This window comes from Chionomys nivalis, chromosome 17 (genome assembly GCF_950005125.1).
Source record: "Chionomys nivalis chromosome 17, mChiNiv1.1, whole genome shotgun sequence".
NCBI classification, from domain to species: Eukaryota; Metazoa; Chordata; class Mammalia; order Rodentia; family Cricetidae; genus Chionomys; species Chionomys nivalis.
In genome coordinates, this window is record NC_080102.1 from 16,429,292 (window position 1) to 16,453,728 (window position 24,437).

At 44.1% G+C, this 24,437-nt stretch overlaps 1 protein-coding gene across 3 annotated transcripts in view; it reads left to right on the forward strand.

The window, feature by feature from the left end:
- The first annotated feature begins 2,883 nt into the window (after nucleotides 1-2,883).
- The window catches only part of Col14a1 (collagen type XIV alpha 1 chain), a 184,445-nt gene continuing 162,891 nt past the window's right edge, over nucleotides 2,884-24,437 (forward strand). For all 3 annotated transcript variants that reach the window (XM_057792029.1, XM_057792030.1, XM_057792031.1), the window contains exons 1-2: nucleotides 2,884-3,087; nucleotides 23,237-23,361. In XM_057792029.1, coding sequence (XP_057648012.1) covers nucleotides 23,274-23,361 — 88 coding nt within the window. In that variant the 5' untranslated portion in view covers nucleotides 2,884-3,087; nucleotides 23,237-23,273. The remainder of the gene's footprint in view (nucleotides 3,088-23,236; nucleotides 23,362-24,437) is intronic.

Here is a 24,437-nt window from a genome sequence, read left to right on the forward strand (position 1 = left end):
GGAACTGTATGGTAGCACATAGAGCACAGACAGGCGTTGTGCACTGCAGTGTGTGTCCGTGTCCCAGATATTCCTATATAGTATTTTCTAGAGTGGAGGAGAAGACTTGAAATGGGGTCTTCTTGGCTTGTTCCCATGATTCAGCTCTCATTATCCACGGGATGCTGATTGTTTAAGATACACACTGAATGAATACTCTCGAAAGAGCTGGAAATTCACTCCCAACTGTAACACAGATTGACACCAGCCTTTCTGTTTCAGCATTAACTGATGTTTATCTCAATTGAAAGTAATATGCAGTAATTCAAGTGCTAAAGCCCGGCCTATTGGGACGATTCTGTAATTCTAGCTCTCAGAGGCCAAAGGATTGTAGCAGGTTTGTTGCCAGCACGGGCTGCTGAGTGAGGTCCTGGCTCAAAAAGTCGAAAATGACAAAAACCCCAATGAGCAAACAGAACTCCAAAGTTAAAGAGATGAAGGAAAGTTCAGTTGGAATTAAAAAATAGAACATTTCACATGGGATGCTAAATGATTACAAACCACATAAGTGTGTATGTGTGTGCCAGTGTCTGTGTGTGTGACTGTGTCTGTATTCTCTCTCTGTGTATGTGACTTAGTGTTCTCTCTCTGTCTCTGTGTATGTGTGTCTCTCTGTGTGTGTCTGTCTGTGTATATGTGTGTATGTGTGACTGTCCTCTCTCTGTGTGTCTATGTGTCACTGTGTCTGTGTTCTTTCTCTGTCTCTCTCTGTGTCTGTGTGTGTATGTGTGTGACTGTGTCTGTGTTCTCTCTGTCTCTTTGTGTATATGTGTGCCTCTCTGTGTGACTGTGTCTGTGTTCTTTGTGTGTCTGTATATGTGACTGTGTGTTCTGTCTCTGTGTGTGTATGTGTGTGTCACTGTGTCTGTGTTCTTTCTCTGTCTCTGTGTGTGTGTGTGCGTGTGTGCAGGCCAGAGATTAATGTCTGCTATCTTCCTTACTCAGTTCTCCATCTTATTTATTGAGACAGTCTCACTGAACCTGGAGCTCATGATTAGGCCAGACTGGCTGGTCAGCACCCCCGCCCCCCCAGAGGTAACTTGGTCTTATCAGCTCACCTCTTTACTATTGGGATTCTATGTCTGAACCAACCACTTTGCTTGGTTTTATGTGGACTCCGGAAATCCAAATGATCAGCATGACCTCCCTGGCTGCTCATATTAAAGTTTAATAAAAAACTGTTGTGTATGCTTCTTTTGTATTGATATTTATGCACATGTTTTATCTCTTATGACCTTCAGAGAGTCTTCCACCCTCAATGTTTCATAGTTATAAAACCCATAACCTCTCTGGTCTCTTACCTATAAGCCTGTGCCAGCTCGCAGCTACCTCCCCCAAGGGTACAGAGGTCAGGTTTACAGCGGCCATCGGCACCCTGATACATTATTAAAATGAGACCATAATGGTCATTTGGGGAGTAAGGCTGAAGAAAGGAGATATAACCAAGGAACAAATACTTCTTGAATTCAGGCACCTACTTGTCAGTCTAAGGTCTGTTTCCAGGTCTTAAACCCGTGGCAGACACCAGGTGGCGCTCTCACCCCAGTAGTCCCGCGTGCAGGTCCATAGCGTTGGCACCTGTATACTGAAAGCTGTGGCCACCTGGAGACCCTGGAGAATTACGCTCCGCTCCGTGAAACGCACGAGCAACTTCAGGCAGCTGCCGCCTAGCCCTGAGGCCAAGGTTGATCCGGACTCACGGTCTCAGGGAGGAGGGTATAGCCGCCCTTAGTACCCCAAGGTGAAGTTCAGAAGCTAGGCAGAGAGGCCAAGAGCACGCGAGTTTGAAGAAAGCATAGGTGCAGGCTGGAACGTCTCAGAAACCACCTTGAAAGGTGTCAAGGATCCCCTCGTGTGCTCCTAGCAGGGCACGTTGGAAGCAGTCCGGGAACTTAAGAGGGTGCTTCTTACTTTTCTCTAACCCCTGCGCTGGGAACTGATGAAATCATAGTCATTTTGGTCTTTTCTCGCAAAGTCTTGCTAAATAGTGGGCGTGTATGCAGCTCCCGCCTCCCCAGCGGGGGACCCCCCCCCCCATTTAGGCCAACAACAACTTCTAGTATGAAGGTGAATGCCTGGGCTTTTTCTAGCCTGACATAAAAATGGAAAGACGGTTTTTCAAAGAGCATCCAGAAGGCGAGAACTCAGGCCCAGGTCTCTAGACACCCAGGGCTCTGGAGCGCCTCTTCTTGTCCCAGGGCAGGACTTCTCAAAGGGCGTGGCCTGCACGGACCAGGGCCCCAGGGTTTTGATAGACGCGGAGTCCCTGGGATCCCAACTCTACTGACCATAATCTCTCTGCATGGGGGAAAGGAAAATCGATCTGAAGGTCCAACCGCACGAAATAAACCGTTCATATGTCGTTTTTACGACGAAGAAAACCCTCCTATTTAACATTCCTGCTGTAGATTCCCCTGCACATCAAAGTCTACTCGTGGGGGCCTTGCTGTGCTGGTCCCTTGGACTTGAGGGGGAAGGGAGAGGAGATCCCTGCAGGACGACCAGGCTCATTTTTGGGGATGGGATCTTTTGGAGTCTGGGCTGAAATCAGGAGTGCCGGAGCTCTCTCAAAGTGACCTGGGGCTCTGGTTTAGGATCTGGGGACACAGGTCACTTGCAGGCTAATCATTCCTGCTCTGCACCCGTCTGCCACGCGCACCTGGGTCGGTTGCCAGGCCGGGGGCGGGCTCCTCTGCAACTCGAGCGGGGCGGAGATGCTGGAGAGGAGGAGGAGGGAAAGTGGGGGGTCTGTCTCCCCCCACCTCCCGCCCCCGAGGCCACCTTCGGCTTTATAATTGGCTCGCGCTGCTGTTCCATTCCTCTTATCTGATCCCGGGCGAGCGAGGAGGGGATAGCTCTGTAGGGGAGGAGGCGGCGGGAGAGGGACAAGGAGAGGACAGAGTGAGCGACAGGAAAGAGAAGCTAATTAAGAAAGGGTACTCCGAGGGAAGCGAGCCAGGGCAGTGGTCCGCTAAGAACCAACCGGCGGCAAACCCTTCCTAGGCGCCAAGAGGTCCCCAACCTGGGCTGGAAAGTTGCCCTGCACAGGTCAGTCCGCCTTTCTCTACTGTTGTGTGGTTCGGCTTTGCAAAGTCTATAGGTGAAGAAAGAAAGCCAAAGAAAGTGAGCCACCTGTAGACGAATGCAGTTTCAAGTACCGCCGGCCGCACGTGTGCCCACGGGACGGCCCGGGAACCTTAGGGGTGAGATAGGAGATGTACACGGATAGATGCCTCTCTGGAACCGCGGGGCAGAGAGATTGCAAGACGCTGAGTGACCGGTGTGTGGAGATAGAAGGAATCTTCTGTTTCTCTCTGGGGATTTCCCCATGAAGTCTGGGTGCGGTGGGCTCTGGGCAGGAACTAGCTGCCTTTGGCTGCTCCACTACAGTGGTGGCGCCGGAGTGATCTTTTGACAGGGGCTTAGGGATTTGGTTGGAAGCCCTGTGTGTGTATAGAGTACTACGCTGTTAAGGAGACTTGTCAGTGGAGACAACTTACCCAGGTATTCCTTGTACTATTGCACATGCTAGCAGCTTTGGGCCAGGCGCTGAACGGAAAGAGGAACAGCCAGGCAGAGCTCATAGAGGGTAGAGGGCTACCACGCTCCTTGGGTTGCTGCTAAGATGCTTCGCGAACCTTCTTCACCTAATTTTCCTTTTATTTTTGTGAACTCTCTACGTCTCCTTGCGCTCAGCCTCTGGGCATCCGAGGCATCTGCAGAAGCTGGTCTTTGCCACCCAGTGTGCACAGGCAGGGGCAGGCGAGGTTATGTCATTTGGGTAGCCTTAGTGACTGGCCAACGTTTGGAGTTATGCAGACTTGGTGCTGAGTTCCTATGGGCTCGGTGGGAAGCTAGTCTTGTTTCTGGAGAGCTCAGGGTTGCTTAGCTTAGGTCCAGGAGAGCTTTCAACTTGCCAAGAAGAGCGCCCCTAAAGAAGCTTGCATGCAGTTCCCACAAGAGTCTGGATCCCCACCCTCATCGCCCCTCCATCCCCCACCCCTACCCCGCCTCCTCCTGAAAAATGACTTCTAGAACTGTCTCGAGTCCCAAGAAAGATGTATTTATCTTTAGACAGTGTCATATGTAGTCCAGGCTGGTCTAAAATTTTCTTCCTAAGAAAGGCCTTGAGCTCCCGTTCTGTCTCCACCTCTCAAGAGCTGGGATCACAGGTGTGAGCCAACACCTGGCTTTAGACTCCACTGGGAGATTTGGAGAGTTCCTGACTGGTAGCAGCAGTAGAGGTGGGGTGGGGACAGGAGGGAGGGACATAGGAGTCAGCCTTCTGTTACCTGATAGTAAAGAGAGATGAAAATGGAGTTTTCTCCATCCTCATTTGTTGGAGGCCCTGGAATGCAGCTTCCATCAAGGGCCAAGAGGGGCCTTCTTTATAGGATGAAGTAGCAAGCAGACTCGGGGTGGCTGTAATGAGGAGACTGGGTGTTCTGTTGCTGATGAGGGATTCCAGCTCTGCATGTAGCCTTACTGTTACATTAGTGACCGGTAGGTGGGTGGACGGGTCGATGGATGGATGGAGGGATGGATGAGATTTAGATTTGAGGTTAAGACAATAACGCAGATAGGCTTTAGTTGAACCTGGGCTCAATGCCATTTTCTGGAGTAACTTTCTTTGGTGGGTTTTTGTTTGTTTTGTTATTTGTTTTATTGTAACAGGTTGTCACTTTGTAGCTTTGGCTGTCCTGAAACTCATCATGTAGCCCAGATTGGCTAGGACCATCTTTCATTAGCCCCTTAAGTGCTGGTATTACAGGCTTACACCACCCTGTCCGGTTCTTTGTGTTTTAAACAGTTTTCTCGGCGATCATTCCACACAGGATACAGCCCACACATTCAGAATGTATAATGCAAAGGCTGTTAGTATATTTAGAGAGGGCAGTCAACATTTCAAATTAAGAATGATTTTAGGTGCCTGGAGACATGGCTTAGTGGCTAAGAGCACCCGTTGCTCTTATAGAGGGTCTGAGTTTGCCTCCCAGCAGGGGCATCTGGTGCCTTACAGTCGCCTGTAACTCCAACTCTAGGGGATCTGATAGTCTCTTCTGGTCTCTATGGGCACTTCACACTCACCCCCGCCCCACAACACACACCCCTCATACACACTCATACCCATACCCATTCGCACACACATACACATCCCCAACACATCACATCTACACTCACACATACGCACACATACACATGCCCCCACAGCCACACACCAATACACACCCACATCCGTACCCATTACCCCATATCCACACATACACATTCCCAGCACACCACATACACACACACATCCCCCTACATATCCACACCTCCCCACACACCTCCCCACACATCACATCTCCACACACCGCGTCCCCCACCACATGTACCTCCAAACACTATATACACATATTTTTAAAAATTCTAAAAAGAGATGGAATGTTTTTAGAATTTCCAAAAGAAAACTTATACCTTTGGTCAGTAACTCCCAAATCTTTCTGGCCTGTCACCCCACCTCTAGGCATTTCATATAAATGGAACTTTTATATGGCCCTTTGTGATTGATTTTTTTCACCCACTGAGCTATCTTTAGGTTTTATCCGTGGTGCATAGGGTATCTTCTTAGTCTTTTAATAGACATTAGGCATACTCTCCTGCTTGAGGAACTTTGAACCAGAACAACCCTGAACCTCCACTGCAGCCCTGACCTCCTCCAGGTCCCTTGGAAAGGACAGGAGCCACCCTTGTGAGGCCTCTGAATAATTAATTCTCTGGGCAGGGTTCCTTGGAACCTGTCAGTGTTCCTGGAGTAGTTTGGATGGTTCCCAGGCTTCAGGATGGATGGGAGGAGCTCTTTGGCCCGGATCCTGGTGCTCTAACAGTCCAGCTGAAGTTTGCAGAGAAGTCTCTGGCCTTCCATGCTTTTCAGAACCATTGGGAGCTGCACAAATGAGAGGATTAGCATGCAATTCTGGGAAGCCCCTAACTTACTAGAAAGACCCCACAGGGCACCCTCCCTTCAGATCTCACTTCCCACTGTCCCCTACTAAGACACAGAGATGGCTTCTCTTTTGTTTTGCCTTCTTTTCCTTTCTTCTGGCCTGGTTGCAGTTGACATCTCTGCGGAGATGTGACTTCAGCTCTTTTGGAGTCACTCTCTGTCAAATTCAGCCAAATGACCTCTGCTTCCCCAGAACGCAGAGCATAAGCGACGGTTTCTTTAAGTCTTCTTGAATCCTGCGCATTGGGGCTATGCTCTGAGCACCACTGAGCTAACACACTGCCATTACAGCATCAGTGCAGGATACTCTAGATGATTGCCCAAGGGATAGGCGGCTGGGACGGGGATGTCAGGAAGCAAGTTTAAAGGGAAGCGATAAAAGTTTACATTTGTCGTAGAAAATATGCACCAGATAGTGCTGGATGTCAAGGAAGCAATCATTCTCTTTTACTCCATATAAGTAAATAAACAGCGGCAGGGGGCCAGTCACTCTTTTATACATTGAACTCTGAGTGTAGGCTGCTGCTTGTTCTCACGGGGATAATGATCTGTGTGCGTTGTTTATCTGTCTGTGTTAGAAGCTGTGCTACTCAGCTTTTAGTCACCAAAACAAAATAATTGAGATAATTATAATGAGGAAAGATGTGCTTTGGCTCATGGCTGAGGAGGTCTTGTCCGTGATGAGTTGCCTCTGACGCTCTGGGCCCGTGGCCCGCAGTACTTCAAGTTGTAGCACAGAGAGGAGCGAGATCATTTCCATTATGAACCAGGGAGTGAAAGGAGAGAAGGGGAAAGGGGCTTTCTGGGAAACCTTTCTGCAGACCCCTCTTATAATTTCTACTGCCTTTAATACATTGGTTCTTTGGGTGACATTTATAACCCAGACTATAGCAGAGATATTGGCACATTCCGGTATCTCTTCCTTTCTCTGTAAAAAGGACACTATCTTCTCATTATATTGGGACATAAATGTGATTTCCCTGTGATTTCCCTTTTTGGGACAAAGCCCCTGAGCTCCAGGGAAATATGGCCTCCTCTGGGGTCACAAATCTAGCAAGTGACAGGGAAATAATTAGAGAAAAGGCCAGAGGAGCCTGCAGTGTCTGTATCACTCTGGGTACTTTTTCTTCCAGTTTCTCTGCTGGGGGAAGCATAGGATGTGTGTCTGGAACTGGAGTGGATGGTGTAAGCTGAGGTCATGTGCTCTGGTGCTGAAGCAGACGACAGAGGGACCTAGGGGCCTCTTAGGACCGAGCTTACTTCGAAGAGTCTGGTTAACAAAAGTGGTTTCTTCTTTCTCCTGATTCATTCTCTTCTCTTTTTTCCCTCTTGAAAAGGTCTACAGTCTTCTTTTTTGGGGGGCTCCTTTATTTTGTGGGAATCATGACGAGGAAAGCATGTTTGTGGGGCGTTATGAGAGCCAAGAGTACAAGCCAGAGTGTGGAGCCTAGAGACCCAAATTCCACCAAGGTTGGAAGCACCCTGCAACCCTTCCCCTCTTTCCTTCCCATCTTCCCCTTATGTGTTGTGTATGAACGTGTATGTTCGGGTGTATGCGTGTACATCTGCCATGCACCCATGTGGAGGCCAGAGGACAGCTTCCTAGAGTTAGTCCCCTCCTTTTACTGTTGGTCTTAGGGCTTGAACTCAGGTCACCAGGTTTACATGACACAGACATTCACCTGTTGAGCAATCTTGCTTCCACTCTCCTGCCTCCACAGAAGCTCACTGTGTAATTCAGCTGCTGCCGCCTATGTAGTTATTGCACAGCAGCCCTCTTGTCTCAGCCTTCCGTGTGCTGGGAATACAGGCATCAACCACCTTGCCTGGTTCTAGATTAGTTCTCTCTCATCTTGCATTTTTCTGTTAGTAGTTGCTCAAATTGCCCTGGCAGATGTCCCTTACTTGAAATGTTTAGGGAGTTGTATTCAGATTCTTCTCCCAGATTTTACTTGAGCAGCTTCTGAAAATTATTGCAGAAAGAGGCTAGCCTTTGCTAAGTCCATCAGAATGAGGTAGGGCCGGTCTGGGTGGGCAGGCAGGAGACACAGTTGTGGAAAGATATGCTCCTGGATGGCTTTCTGCCTCTGCTTTTGTGGTGAGGAGCACACTGAACTGAGGTGAAAAAAAAATAGCTGGGAAGTGGTGGCGCACGCCTTTAATCCCAGCACTCAGGAGGCAGAGGCAGGAGAGTCTCTGTGAGTTCGAGCCCAGCCTGGTCTACAAGAACTAGTTCCAGGACAGCTAGGACTCTTACACAGAAAAACCCTGCCTTGAAAAACCAAAAAAAAAAAAAAAAAAAAAAAAATTGTTTTTCTTTCCAGCCCAGCATCTTGCCTTGTATTGTCACTGTGCTAATATTCAAAGTGCAGTATTGCATAATGCATTTCTGAAAGCAGAAATGCAGTTAACAACTACAGTCCAGTGATTAGCATAGAGTGGAGAACAGAGGTTAGCATCGGAGGCACCAGGGGAAAGCCTTGTGGCTCTCAGTGGGGAGACCAGGGAAGCCTCCTGAACAGAAGGTGTCTAAGATGAGAAGTGGAGCTGGCCCATGACTGAGGATGACCATAGGCTGTGAGGAAGGCGGAGGAGCTCTTGCAGTCCTTAAAAAGATAGCTGAGAGGGAAGACGGAAGCCAGTCGACGGGACATTCTTGTGTCAAGTAGCTGTCACTTACTTGCTGTGCTTCTGGAATGACTCTGGCTTCTATCTCAAAATTCACATGTCTAGTTTAAGAGTGTCAAGGCACCCGCTCCCCCGTACGTGTGTGTGTGTGTATACACATGCTTGTATGAGTGAGGATGTGCTTAAAAGTGAATGAGCATGGAGGTCCGAGGTCAACCTTAGATGGCATTCCTCAAGAGCAGTCTACATTTATTTTTATTTGGGATGAAGTCTCTCATTGGCCCAGAGCTCACCAATTACATCAGTTTGGCTGGCTAGACACCCTTCAGTCTCTGCCTCCCCAGAACTGAGATGACAAGCACATGCTATCATGTTTGACTTTCGTATGTGGGTTCAGGGGTTGGAACCGAGACCCTTCTGCTTGTGTGGCAAGCACTTCATCTACGCGACTATTTCTCCAACCCACAGAATGGCCTGCGCTTCTGAGGCTGCTTTGTACTGGCTCTTGTGGAGGCAGCTGACTGACTCACAAGCAAGCCTGTTGCTAACCTCACAGGACGAAATTAGCGAAAAGTGAATTCCCCTGGGAAACCCTCTGCTATGGGAGAAGAAAAGTGCACTTTCCTCTGGGTCATCTGGCCCTGCGGCTCACAACTGGCAGGTGACTGCTAATTTCAAGCCCTGGTTACCCGAAGCCAACCGTAATCCATGCCAGTATATTCACATTCGAGCTGTACATCCATTATCCCTAAACACTCAATGATAATTAATCAGTATTTATCGATTGCTTATTAAGCGTATTAAATTTGTTAAGCTATGCTTTTAAATGTCATCCAGATGTCCTCTGGTGCCAATATTCAGAAAAGTAAAGAATTCTTAAGGCCACCAATCTAGCTGAGGAGCTGTTCCTCAGCTGTTCCTGGTTGGTGGTGCCACCCATAAAACTGTTCTCAGCCCCAGGTGAGACTGATTTTTCTCGATAAAGCATCCCCCCCCCAAAGGAATCAGGGCAATTCTTTGACATTTTGGAAGCAGCACTGCGAAGGTTAGCTTCATAGGTCAACTCAACACAGGCTAGAGTCAGAGGAACTACTGAGGGATTCCTAGATCAAGTTGACCTGTACACACGCGAAGATTTGTCTTTTCTTGAGGTGTTTAATTGTATAATATGCCTGTTTATGTGTGTATCTATGTTTGCATGTATGTGGGAACCTGTGTGTGTGTGTATTCGCATGCATGTATGCATATGTGTATATAGGTCTAAAGTAGACTGTAGGCATTTTCCTTGATCATTCTCTACCTTGGATATTGAAGTAGGGTCTCTAACTTGAACACAGATCTTGTAGCTTTAGCTATTCAATCTATTTAGCTTACTCTGGAGTTCCACTGTCTCTCCTCCCCAAGATGGGAATAACGGCCACTGTCATACCCTCTTACCCCATTTGGGGGTGGTGGAACTCTTTTCCTTAAAGTCACCAACTGCTTTACCCCACAAGCTTGAAGTCCATGTCTTAAACAAGCAAACAAACAAGGAACTGCTACAACAAATAAACAAAGAACCATGAACAAACAATATTGGAAAGATAGAGCTGAGGCGGACATTCTAAAAACCTTTTTATCCTGATCCCCCAAGTTGGAAAACTCACTCAGATTGTGATCCCAATCTTTACAGCGGAAGGTGAACTATTCTCAATGTTGGACTTTTAAATTTGCATCAGTTCAAACCTTCTCTTTTCAGAAGATGCGCCAAAGAACCCAGTTTTTACTTCTGCATGAAGGCTCTTTAAATATAACACAGAAAGACATCTGTTACACACCTCTTATTCTTCTTTCTCTTGGGTCTAAACCATGCTCAGATATCCCCAATCTTTCTAAGCTGCTCTGCTCTGCACAGACTTGTCCACAACTGCAAAGCCTTTTTCCCCCTCAGAAGCCTGTGAATGGTTCTCAAGTCAGGTGGCCACATCGACAGAGGTGATCATTTCAACCTGCACAGAGTTCTTTCTGAGATTAAAAACTGGATAGGGATGTGTTCGGAACTGTCTACAGTAGTTCACACAAGCAAGGCCTGGCTGCCTTTGTAATTATCTGGATCTTCAGTTTTGGCTTCAACCTTTCTGCCAAGTTGGCCTTACACCCTTCATATGGGGGAGATAGAAGGTTCTTTGTTTGCCTTCTTCCTTTAGCATCTGCCCAAGTAGCAGAATCACTGCTTATCACCATTTCCGTTTCCTCTCCATTAACCTGGTGCCCAGGGGCTCAAATCAGAACTCTCTGAGTCTATCTGTGTATTATGGTGATCATCTTTCTTTTTACATTAGTTTTTAAAAAAGTAGTATAAAAGGCAATGGTTTTCAGCCTGGCATTTCCATACTGTTTTGTAACGTCACCCCCATACTCTTGCTGGTCTCCCTTCTTCCCCCCACCCTCCTGCTTTCATGTCACATATATTCTATTACCCTCTCTTCTCTCCTACTTATTCTCTTTATTTTTAGGTTTATTTTATTCATATGAGGGCTTTGCCTCCATCTATGTCTTTTGGGTGCTGGGAATCGAATTTGATCCTTCACAAGAACAAGTGAGCTAACTCTCCAGCCTGAAAGTTTTTCTTTCTTTCCTTTCTTTTCTGAGACAGGATATCTCTGTGTAGCCTTTGTTGTTGTAGAACTCATTTTGTTGATCAGACTGATGCCAAACTCAGAGATCCCCCTGCCTCTTCCTCCTGAGTGCTGGGATTAAAGGCGTGAGCCCCTACTTCCCAGCTCTTACTTACCATTCTTAAGACATCATTTCCCACTTCATGGTTGTCTCTCTGGGTTTATGATTCGTACTCCATCCTCCACACACATATATGAAAATTAAAATTTAGTCTTTGTATGTAATTATGCAGCATCTGTCTTTCGGGGACTAAGGTGCTTGTTTAATGGAATATTTTCTAGCTCCTTTGATTTTTCTGCAAATGTCATGACTTCATTTTTCAAAGACAGACATTATCGTACATATATCATTGATGAAGAACATAGAATGTCTGGCATGCCACCCGGCTTGTGCTAATGTTCCATGCCACTTCATACTTCTGTTAGCTTTGTATTTAGCTTGCAGTCTTGCTTTATAATGGAATTGTAAGGGAGCTCCCTAAGAGGAACACACAGTTTGATGTTGTCTACCTTCTTTAGCACCAAAAACTCCACTTTGGTTATATAGCAAGGACTCTCAATGAGTGTTGGGATGATAATTCCAGTGTCATAAATAGCTCTCTCTCTCTCACAGCCTGGGTCACCAGCATCTGTGTATACCAAGTGGCTAAGAACAATTCTGTGTAAGTTTGTAAGGTTTATAAACAATGATTGGTGGGAATACTCTTCAAGATTTGGTTGTGTATATGTGTAAGTTTTGGCAAGATATATAACTGTTAAATAAACATTTGAAGGCCTTTTGATAAAACCAGCTGTGTGCTGAGCTGAGAATTCTTTGAATAACTGTAAGCATTGGTTAATGACTTCACTTGAGTCTTTGCTCTTTATTAAATCTAGCTGCACAAATGAGATTTGATTAAAAAAAATACATGCCGGGCGATGGTGGCTCACGCCTTTAATCCCAGCACTCGGGAGGCAGAGGGCAGGCGGATGTCTGTGAGTTCGAGACCAGCCTGGTCTACAGAGCTAGTTCCAGGACAGGCTCCAAAGCCACAGAAAAACCCTGTCTCGGAAAAAAAAAAAATACACAAGCTAGAAGCAAGCTGAATTAGCACTGATAGGACTGGTTTAAAGCTGTTCGTCAGGTTATGACGATGCTTTGACCACACTTATGCAATGCAGTATCATCTTTCCTCAGATTTGATTTGTGCCTTCTGCTTTCAGAATTAAGTAGCCATCTTTGCCATGGCATGTTTGAGAGGAAGGAAAAGAAGAAAAAAAAATATCAAAGCAGAGTTATTTGTTTATTCAAACTCTCAGGCAAAGTTTCAACAAAAGAAATTTTGACTTTTTTTGGGTAAATGTTAAAATATTTCATGGCACTTAAATAGAAATTGAGACTTTTCTTGACTCCACTTCTCTGTCCAGAAGTTTGGTGACTTGGCAGAAAAGCGTGGGAAAATTAAGATCCTACTTCTCCCGACATGCTGCTGCTAATCCTAATTTAAAGCAAACAACAAAAAGAATTTAAAGACAGGCTCTGCATACAGCTTTATCTCCAGTCTAATAACTTAGACTGTTTATGCCCAGACTGATGTAGTGCAGTAGGTACTTAATTAGCTACAGCATTTGAAATATATTCACTCCCAATGCCACCTGCTAGTTGTTGTCATGCAACACCAGGGCACAGGAATTGCAATTGGTAAAAAATATACAAAAGGCTCTTGCCCTGGTATGACTGGAGAAGGGATCTTTTCTTCCTGTGTTAGAATAGACTCACATGATCTGATGCACACAGTCTGGTATTAAAGAGCCTATGGGACAGATGTTTTTCTTTTTTTTTTTTTTTTTGGTTTTTTGAGACAGGGTTTCTCTGTGGCTTTGGAGCCTGTCCTGGAACTAGCTCTGTAGACCAGGCTGGTCTCAAACTCACAGAGATCTGCCTGCCTCTGCCACCCGAGTGCTGGGATTAAAGGCGTGTGCCACCATCGCGCGGCTTCCTATGGGACAGATGTGATCTGTTTCCTTGACTTATTTACTTGAAGCCTAGGTTTGCCATGTTTGGGAAGGAATTCTTAGAATGAATATCTCGTTTGGGAAAGATTTTGTCGCTATACTTTTCTTTGTGTGGATGATTAGCTGATTGAGGTATATATTAATCCGAAGAGAAAGAGGCTGTCTCTTGGAATCTTCTCAAGCCCTTGTACATAAGAAATGCTCAATCCCTTTGGATTCTTTAACTAACCTGTAATAAATTAATTCAACTTCAAATGCTATGCAGATAATACCACTGAACATTCTGCTTCTTCTATGATTTCTTTACGAGTCAATTACACAAAGAAAATAGTTATATGTTCTTATATATTCTTTCAGATATGCTTTATCATTCTGATATAAAACCAGAATAGTGGATGAGTTATATTATGCTAACAGCTTAGAGCGTTATGGCTTATTATTAAGTCTGAAGGCAAAGCCACCTATAGCTCAGACTACTCTCAAACCTGCCCTGTAGCACTGCTCAGCCTTGAAACACCTGATTCTCCAGCCTCTGCGTCCCAAGTGCTGGCATCGCAGGCTGACATCGCCACACCAAGGAAGATTCGTTTTACTGCCTTCACTGTAGTAACTTGGGCTAAAGGGGAAACGAAAGCTTATATGATGCTGTCAAAATGTGTTCAGTGGCAACGAAAGGATAACATTGTACTGATGAGGGTTAGACAAAACAGTGGGTGAACAACAAAGAAAGACGTTTTGCTATCTAACGACAGTTAAAACAGAAAGCAGCCATTAATGACAAATAAAGAAATAAGCTGGAAAAAAAGCAGCAGACTTGACAATATTTTCAGAACTTCAAATTGGGCAAATCCTTAGCCTGTGTATTTTGTGTTGGAAACACACTGATTTAGTCCTTATAAATGGAAAAGAAACAGTTGGAACTGAGAGAATGAGACAGCATGCGAGTAAAACGAAAATATATGAGAATCCAGATATGTAAAGAAAATATTACGGGGAGATATCCCAGCCAGAGCCAAGAAATATAAAATTCAACTAGATCTAAAGCAAGCGAAAAGGAGAGCAGGGAAAAGTTGTGCGTGAATCGGCATCAAGGAGGGAAAGATCACTGGACAGGACAAAGGCAACAATAGGACACTTTCTAGTTTTCCTTAACAAGCTAGAAAAATCTTGACATCAAGATTTCTCACGCAAACCCTAAGTCAACCTTGGTTGTTGACGTAGCTTGAAAATTTAGTTGCTTACATTGGAATTAGTGTAAAAACGACACCTAACTACTGCAAGAAGATACATGAGCCTGCATGGAAGCTCCTCGGAGGAGACTTTGCACTGGGGGTGCCTGATTGGTAGCTGTTGAAAGAGGTTCTGTGGTAAGCCTGTGCACCAGTGGGAGGCACGAATTCAGTCCAGGACGAGGTTCTGGCACCAGAACTCTGCAGGAGGCTCACACAGATGGACAGAATCTTGGGATCCTTGAGATGAAGCATTGCCCGAGTCTTGCATCATGGGGACCTGGTTTAGTCTTCAAAACCTTGGATGCAAAGTCACTGTTATAGGAATTTGGATAAAGCAATTAGTAGCAAAGAGCTAGTTCCCTAGTGGCGGTGCAAGCTGAGACTGTCTCCTGGAGCTCCTTTAGTGTGTTGTGCAATCCCAGGAGAAGCCACTCTGGCAGCACGTGACAGACACTGCTTCAGGAGAGCAGAGGGCGCTCGGGATGCAACTAAATGATCCCGTTTGTGTGATCACCAAAGTATTAATTCATCGTGGGAAGCATGCAAGAAGCAGATACCCCCTGTCCCCTACAGTATTTTCAGTGAGGGTAAGGGCACCAATATTAGCATCGCATCCCATCTCTCCCCTGGAACTGGAGGAGCCGACGTCCACTCTAAAGCTCTTCTGAGACAGTGATGCAAGCAGGAAGATTCCTCCTTTATCTTCAGGCCCCCGATGAAAAGGCCTCCATCTGTAAGGCTCCAGAATAGATCACAAAGAAGAATGACCCTGGAGGGTCTGGAATAAGCCAGAAAAGCAAAGAAGAATGACCCTGGAGGGTCTGGAAGAAGCCAGAAAAGCGAGATGAGATCTATGCCTCTGAGATGGGAAGAAAATCCCTAGGTTAGTCCTGCCTCAGATCCAAGTGAGCCTGACGTTCCTCATCCAGCAAAACTTAGCAGACCATTTGTGGCTGCCACTAACAAGGCTGTGTCCCAGGTGTTCCCATGAATGAGGCTAGAGTCTAACCTTAGGAAGCTCCTCTAAGGATGTCATGGGGCCTTAGTGTGAGTCGTCACTAACTAATGGCTGTCCTGATCTCTTGCCTATCTATGGTATTTATAGACTTGGAGAGGACTAAGTCTCCTAGGACCTTATCTCTCACTCAATGAAGTTTTTCCAGCGCTGATGAAAAATGATCTCTCATCCCTGCCTCTAGCCTAAAGCTTGGTTATGTGCCTTGATAGATTAGATCTGTTCCAAAGACTGAGCTAGCATCGTTGAGAAGCAGAGTATTCAGGCCTGGAAGAAGGTTCAAGAGATCAATTTAAGACATTTGGGATTGAGTAAGCAGCCTGTGTTCTATTAAACACTTATGTGCCAGAGTCTCTGGCCCAACTTTGTAAACCAGCGGACATAAAGGGCAACTCTTAGTGTATTCCTGCTACACCAGGAATTTTATCCAGATGTCCCGCTATCAAAGGCCTCTAAGTAGAAATAGTGGAGACGTTTATATAAACCTGGCATGGTGGCTCACACCTGTATCACTGGCACTTGGGAGGATTAGGAAAGAGAATCAAAGTCAGTCTGGGCTTCACAGGGAGAATCGAGAAAAGAATTTAAAACCTTTTATGTTAATAAAAACAAAAACGAAAACCAGCTGAACTCATGCTCTGCATTTGAGGACAAACGACACTTAAGGTGGGCTAGAGATTTGGGTCAGAGGTTAAGTATGCTTACTGCTCTTGGGGACGTTGGATCCCTGCCCCAAACCTACTGGCAACCTCTCCCAAGAACCTGTAACTTCAGCTCTGGGGAATCCAATCTTCCAGTCTTTGAGGGCAATGGCCAATGACACATGTTGTTTGTCCACACACACACACACACACACACACACACACACACAAAGTTAACAAGTGTTAGACAATGGCAGTTTTGCTCTTCAAGAAAAGTTATAGAACTGTTATTAATGAGTCATCTAATCTATATGTTGCAGTTAGGTATCTTTGACTAATTTGATGTTATTTTGGCCTTTTTTAGACATACATCTACAATAGCGAACATGCAAGCATTTTAAAGCTTAAGACATCTAGCAGTTTGTTGGCAGGTGATTACATTTAACTAGTCTCCTAGGAGATGTAGGAATGGAGATTTTAGCTGCTCTTATTTTCAAGGACAGAAATGACTAAGAGATCAAATGTAGAGTCACTAAATATGAGTTAGTGAAGTCTTTTTTAACGATGTGGCAGGATCTGTCATTTCTATTTCAAAATGGCCTGATCTGGTGTGGGAAGTCCTTCTGTACATGTATTGCTTTTATTGGTTAATGAATAAAGCTGTTTCAGTCAGTGGCTTAGCAGAATAGAGCTAGGTGAGAAAGCTAAACTGAATTCTGGGAGAAAGAAGGTGGAGTCAGTGAGACACTATGTAGCCTCCAGAGCAGACAGATGCCAGAACTTTGCTTGGTAGCTACAGCGTCATGGTGATGCATAGATTAATGAAGATGGGTTAGTTTAGGCTATAAGAGCCAACTAGAACTACGCTTAAACTATTGGTCAAACAGTATTGCAAATAATAAAGTTTCTGAGTGATTATTTTGGGTCTAAGTGACCGGGAATGAACTAGCAAGCAAACCTCCAACAACACTGATTTAAAAGTTGAGGCTACTACAGTTATGTAGATATTTAAATAACAGTAATTGTCTTCTGTAGGTCTCTCCTGAAATGATGAACTAGGAGGAAGTTAAGACCTACCAGGTCAAAAGGCACTCAGGAAACACCGCTTGGTCACTCCTTATTGGCCAGGCACAGTCAGGACCTCTGATAGCACCGGACAAACTCCAGGTTGGCTCCTTTTTGCTTGGTAGCCTTAACTTCCTACAAGTACTGTCAAAAGAATTCATTACAGTGAAAGACCAAGAAGAAAAATATAATGAAGTGCCATAAAGGGGTTTGGCACTGATCTCTTTTTAAACTATATTAAGGCATAGGATATTATTGATTTATTTTAATTGTAGAATATGTTTAATTTTAGTAGAGCCATGTACTTATGAAGTCATCACCACAAACGCATTTTAAAATAGTGTTCATTTTTTTAACTAAATTTTTTAGTTGGTATATAGAATTATGGGATTCGTTGTATAGTTTCATTCATAAATATCACATACCCTGCTCACATTTGTACCCCTACTCTCATGTTTTTCTCACCTTTTCATGATGATCTTCCCGGCTCCTACACCCTGGGTTGGTTTGTTTTTGATGGAGGATCTCACATAACCTCTCCTCCTGATCTCTCTATTTCCACTCCCTAAATGCTAGGATCACAGCCCCGTGCCCGCCCACTGTCTAAGAACCTTAACAACAACAGCACATGAAAGCGAACTGTACCTTACCCCAACTAGTGACCAGCGAAATACGGTGAAATTTTGAAGTTTTGCTGGTAAAATACAAACAAAATGCAATGTGAAAAAAAAGAAACATTAATTACAAGTGTATTTAACACATGAAATGAGATTGGAAAAGATGTAAAGGTAGTATTAGTCTAGACTGTTGGATCATTATAAAGCAGTGTAGTGTGTGTGCGTGTGTGCATGCGTGTGCGCGTGCGTGTGCGTGTTATGAGTAGCCCGTTAGGCCTCACAGTATGAAAAAAGTCCCTTCTTACCTGGAGCTAAAAAGTTAACTAGAAATAGAATTTGGATTGAGAGAGGTCATTTTCCCTGTGACATTGAGCAGCATGATGAAAAACATTTGGTCAGATGATTTAACTGAACCATCAAACAAACCCTAAACCCACTAAATAAAATTTAAAGGTAAAAAAATAACCTAGAAAAATGGTGCAAGTGATATCAGTTAAAATAAATAGTAGGTAAAAGTTTCTCACAATTCAGAAAAAAGTGTAAGACATGGATTTTGTTTAAAAAATTAGATAGCCAAAGAATGCCAAATATTACATTAAGATGATAGTCAAGCTTTAAATTTTTTTATTTGGATTTCCTTATTTTGTTTTATGGGTATGAGTCTTTTGCCTGCATGCATACATGTGCACCATATGCCCAAAGAGGTCAGAAGAGGGCATCCAAAGCCTTGGAACTGGAGTGACTTATAGATGTTTGTGAGTCACTATGTGGATTCTGGGATTGCACCCAGATCCACTACAAGATCAACAAGCTCTCTAAACCACTGAGTCATCTCCCCTGCCCCTAAGATAGTCCATCTTAATTGTTAGATGTTAATCTTAACTGTATTGAGACAATATCCCGGAGACAATAAAATAACCTGTGGGTGTGTCTCTATGTTTCCAGACATAATTAGATCATGTGGACGGACCCTGAGTTAATCAGCGGTTTAATACATTGGCAGCATTTAAAACTTAAACAGATAGCTGGGCGATGGTGGGAGTTCCTGCTTGGTGGGAGGAAGTGGGTCCCTGGGGTGTGTGCTTAGGTGCTGTGTCTTTCCCTGGGATTTTCCATTCGGCCCCTTGCCCCCTTATTGGGGCTTTGTTGCTGTGATCAAGCTCCTCTGATTCGTCATCCTCTCTTCGTACTGGTTGACCGACACCTCTGAAACTCAGCAGAAATAATTTCTTTCTCTAAGTTATTCTGCCCCATGTTTTGTTTATAGCTGTGCAAGAGTGACTAACCCACTGGCTATGGAAATCAAATGAAACAAGACTCGTAATCACACTTACTCTCAAATCAGACGACACACAACCCTTGGGACCAAAGGAGCGATACAGCATAGTCCTTCGGTGCCCGTGGGAGTGGGAAATCAGTGGAAAACTTTCCACACAACATTGTGTAATTAGCTTAAAAACCCCTTATCTTAGGGCGGGGTGGTGGCACATGCCTGCAGTCCCACCCTTTTGGAGCCGGAAGCAGGAAGATTATTAGTTCAAAGCCAACCTGGACTGAAGATCATTAATTCAAGACCAGCCTATTGGGACTCTGCTAAAAGACAAAATAACACTTATATCTTCCTTTAACAAGCAGTTCCATATTCTGTGTCCAGCTGAAGCACACCAATCTCAGAAAGGATGTTGAACACAGTGTTTATATATGTTTAAGAACTCTGGAAATAACCTAAAATTTTCAAATACTGACAAATAAATTGTGATCCTGTCACAAATGTATTAAAGAAGGACTTTTCATCACCAGTAAATGTTTACATGTCACTAAAGAAAAAAGAGCAAAAGTTTATATTCTTATGTTTTCTTACAGTAAAACATTATTTTTGGTATCTGTGATGCCTATTTTTATTTTTCGCACTTAAAATCCTGATTTTTATTTACTGAATTTTTACTGAAAACATATTTTCATTTAATATCTTTTGATGTTTTTCTCCTACCCCAGTTCCTCCCAGACCATCTCCACTTCCCTTCCTGCCAAAGTCTATGTTCTTCTTTTTTCTCATTTAAAACAAACAAAAACAAAAATACATGTACACTCCCTTCCTCAAGATGAAAATGCAAACAAAAGAACAATAAGATAAAAAAATATGCCTCCAGCAAAATGAGACAAGAAATCCAGAAAAATATCATTGAGTTTGTTTTGCGTTGGCTTATTACTCTTGGACTTGAGGGCCTGCCCTAAAAATGTGATCCATATATCCAGGGGGACTCCATTAAAGAAAAGGGATTTTCCTTCGCCTATGGTATCAGTTGCAGATAGCTTCTTGCCTGGGGCAAGGGGAAGTCTGTGTCTACACCCTAAAGAGCCGAGGAGAGAGCTTCAGTGGAGGAATTACCTAGGTCAGGACCATCTGCTGGGAAATGTCTTGACTGCGAATGAATATTATTGAAAGATTAGCCTGTTGTGGGCATTGGTGCTCTCTAGGCCGAGGGCCTGAACTAGACAGGGGGTAGTGATATTTCATTTGTATTTTCATAAATAAAGGTTGCCTGAAGATCAGAGAGTAAAACAGCTGCCCTGGTCAGCCTTACAGACCAGGCAGTGGTGACACACACCTTTAATCCCAGCACAAGAGAGGAATATAAAATGAGAGGAGACAGCTCTCAGACACAGTCTCATTCTGAGAATTCCTGGAGGCAGTATCGCCATTTCAGGCTGAGGTTGCGGTAAGAGCCAGTGGCTGGCTGTTTTGTTTTGACCTTGAGGTTGAACCCCAGTATCTGTGAGTTTTTATTCATAGGCAGGAAGGCTCTTGGGTGAGGAAATGGTGTGATGTAACTGTCTGGGTTCCTGACTAGACCTCCCTCCCAATGATGGACTATAACCCGGAACTGTAAACTGTATAAACCCTTTCTTCCTAAGCTGCCTTTGGTCAGGATATATTATCACCAAGTCAGAAATAACATTTACTGAGTTGAGTTTTGATGTAACTGCTTCCTCGTTCACCGGGGATTGTATTACACCAGAACACTTTTTTCCCCAAATTATATTGTGTTTAAATATACTAGCAATACACTGCCTGGCATCAGATTCCTTGAAGCTTGATCAAGACTGAGAAAGTGAATCTAAACTAGGTTTTCTAAAACTCTCTATGGTTCTTTCCCCTGCCTACACCTTCAGGGTGCCCCTCAATATGTCAAAACTATTTCACAGCGCATACTCACACCACAAATTACTTACTATTTATCTGAAATTGAAATGTAAAGAGAGCCCTGTGTTTTGTGCCTGTGTGGTTTAAACCTGGAAAGTTTATCTTATACACTGTATTTATATGTATCTTTTGTGAATGGGGTGGTGGTTTCAAGATAAGATTTCTCTGTGTGGCTTTGGAGCCTGTCCTGGAACTCTGTCTTGTTGACTAGGCTGGCCTCGAACTCACAGAGATCCACCTGCCCCTGCCTCCCAAGTGCTGGGATTAAAGGCGTGCGCCACCACCGCCTGTATTTATATTTATCTTATACTCTTTGCATTGTTAAGTTGCCTTTGCTCCTCTGAGGAACAATTTTATATACTAAATGGAGGAGGGAGTAAGTGAACGGATGATTGAGGACGCCCTAGTAGAAGAAGGCTTTTGAGATATCTTTCTACAGTTTTTCAAAGCACATTTAAATTGTATATAAAGAGACTTTTATTATGATGTTTTCATAACCGTACCCATTTCAATCACATTTATATCCCCTTACACCCTCTGATCCCTTCCCCACTCCAGCTGATCTCCTTCTACTCAATTAGTTCCCTTTTGCAATCATGTCTTGTGAATAATTAACCAATTAGTTTAATTATGACCACTTACAAGATCACAGGTGGGGGGGTTATTTATAGGCACACAGACACCTTGCCAGGGGCTACACGAATGTTGCCTTAATTTCTAAGAATTTCCCCAGTGTAATAATTCAAAAATAGAATTGTGGTCAGTAGACTGGCCTTTTACATTAATACCAACTGGAGTTCCTTTCTCCCCTCCCTCCATGTCTTCTCTCCATCTTTCCGCCCCCCCTTTCCTGTGCCTTCTTCCCTTCTCTACATTCCTCCTTCTCACTCTATTTTTGTACCTCGTCTTTGACTAACATTATAAAAAGGAGAGAGGTCTGGAAGAGCTTCAGATTCGTATGTATTAGAAAATGAAAAGCTGCGAGAAAAGATCAAAGGGCTGGAGATTACTCAACCCACGAAGGGAAAATGGAGCAGTGATCTCATATTAGCAAGCTCTCTTTGATCACCGGTAGAAAGGTAGAACTCATTTGTGCTCTGTCGGTGATGGAAGGCGACAGGCGAGGTTTGCTCTTAGTGAGAGAGGTACAGCAGGGACACGCGATTGGAAAAGACCCTGTTTCAGGCAGACTAGCCAATTCACATAATACTTACTGAAGAAACTTGCAGTGCAGCCGAGCAGCTCACTCCATTCTAATGCCCCCACCTCTCTTTCTTTTTCTTTAAAGTTTTGCTTTAGTGAAAAAAATGTTTTTTTTTCTTAAAATATATTTTAATCATGTTTTCCCTCTCCTAATTCATCCTACATGCTCCCCACCTTCCTCTCCACCAAAATGTATGTTCTTTCCCTCTTTCTCTGCAAAAGCCAACACACATATACACAACACACACACCTCCATAAAAACAAATCAAAATAAACAAGCAAAAGACTGATAAGACAAAAGTACCCAAAGCAATATGAAGCAAGAAAGTCTACAAAATTAACAGTTTGAGGTCTTTTTTGTGTTGGCCAACCACTCCTGGGCATGGGACCTGCCCTGAAACTCCATCAGAGAAAATTGATTTTTTTTTGTCAGCAGTTATTGATTACAGATAGCTTCTTGGTTATGAGTAGAACTCTGTGACCATTGACTGCCCCTCCTCCTCCTCCTCCTCCTCCTCCTCCTCCTCCTCCTCCTCCTCCTCCTCCTCCTCCTCCTCCTCCTCCTCCTCCTCCTCCTCCTCCTCTTCTTCTTCTTCTTCTTCTTCTTCTTCTTCTTCTTCTTCTTTTCTGAGGCAGGGTCTCATTATGTAGCCCTGCCTGTTCTGAAACTCACTATGTAGACAGGCAATCCTTGAGCCTATAGAGATATGCCTGCCTTTGCCTCCTGAATCCTGGAATTAAAGGTATACGCCACCACACCCAGCTCTTCCTATTACCTACAATATAGAATTTTCCGGAGGAGAAGAGCATTCTTCTGTCAGTTTGTATTTGAGAATGAGATACTCAGCATTGTAGGGAATTAATTACTTCCTGATGGTTCTAAGCCACAGGGGTCCTCTTGCCTCTCCTGGATGACAACACAGACTTATTTTCCATCCTCTCTCCATTTCCAGGCAGCTGCTACACCTCATGTAAAAGGCAGAAAATACGATGAAGATTTTTCAGCGGGAGATGCGGTACTGGCTGCTTCTGGCTTTTTTGGCGGTTGCTTATTTCTGTACCATCGTCGGGAGTCAAGGTAATTGAAAGACCCAGGAGCCAATCTCTTGGGTTCTCCATCCTCACCATCTTTTTGTTGGTTCACCTGTCTTCCCAGGCAGGAAATCCATCAGCTTTTATTCATTTTTACCAACTATTTACAATGTAGCAATGAAACAAACTACACAGGGTTACTGTGTCACCAGAAACTGGGCACAGCGATTATGGAGAAGTTGATTAAAGAGAGGGTACTGAAAAGCCATCAAAGTTGAATCTGTGAAAATCAAATCTGCATGTTGCCAGATCAGCTAGGTTAATAAATAGCAATAGATTATATGTATGAATTTCCCATATAGTCTATAATATATTTTATTTTTTGGAGACCTAGACTCCTGTGTAGCCTTGGCTTGCCTGGAACTCTCTATGTATACCATGCTGGAATATAATTTACAGAGACTCAGCCCCCTCTGTCTCCTGAGTTCTGGGCTTAAAGTTGTATGTTGTCATACCTGGAACACATAGTATATTTATATCACTTTAAATTTCATTCCTTTTTTTAGTTCTTTCCTTAAAACTGAGTACAGTTTAAGATTGTGAAGGGTCTAGTGGAGGTTTCCACTAATATGTGACTTTATTTTGGCCTTTTGGACAAAAGAGTTTGGGAAATCTACTCTTTATATTAGCAAGATATGTACTGTTTCACACTCCCTTTCTTCTAAGTCTGCAGTTGACAAACTGCCATCCATGGGCTCAATCTGGCCCTCTGTCTGTTTGGATAAACTTGTATTATATGCACATTTGTTTACATATTGCATATGGCTGCTTTTACGTTAGGGTGGCAGAAGATACTACTGTCTGGCCTTTTACACAGAATTGTGCTATCCATGAAGTCAGTGCACATCACACACAGTTTGAATGCCTCTTTAACTAGACAAACACATGCTTCTGCAGAAGTTAACTGCCACCTCTGAAATAACCATCACTAGAGCAAAACGCATGAATGCAATGAGGTAGTTTTAGGAATGTTAATGTCTCATATCTGGAATTGGCTGCAAAAATCAAATGCATGAACCACCACACCCTGCTTCTTCAAAGCAAGGCACACCTGTTTGAAAA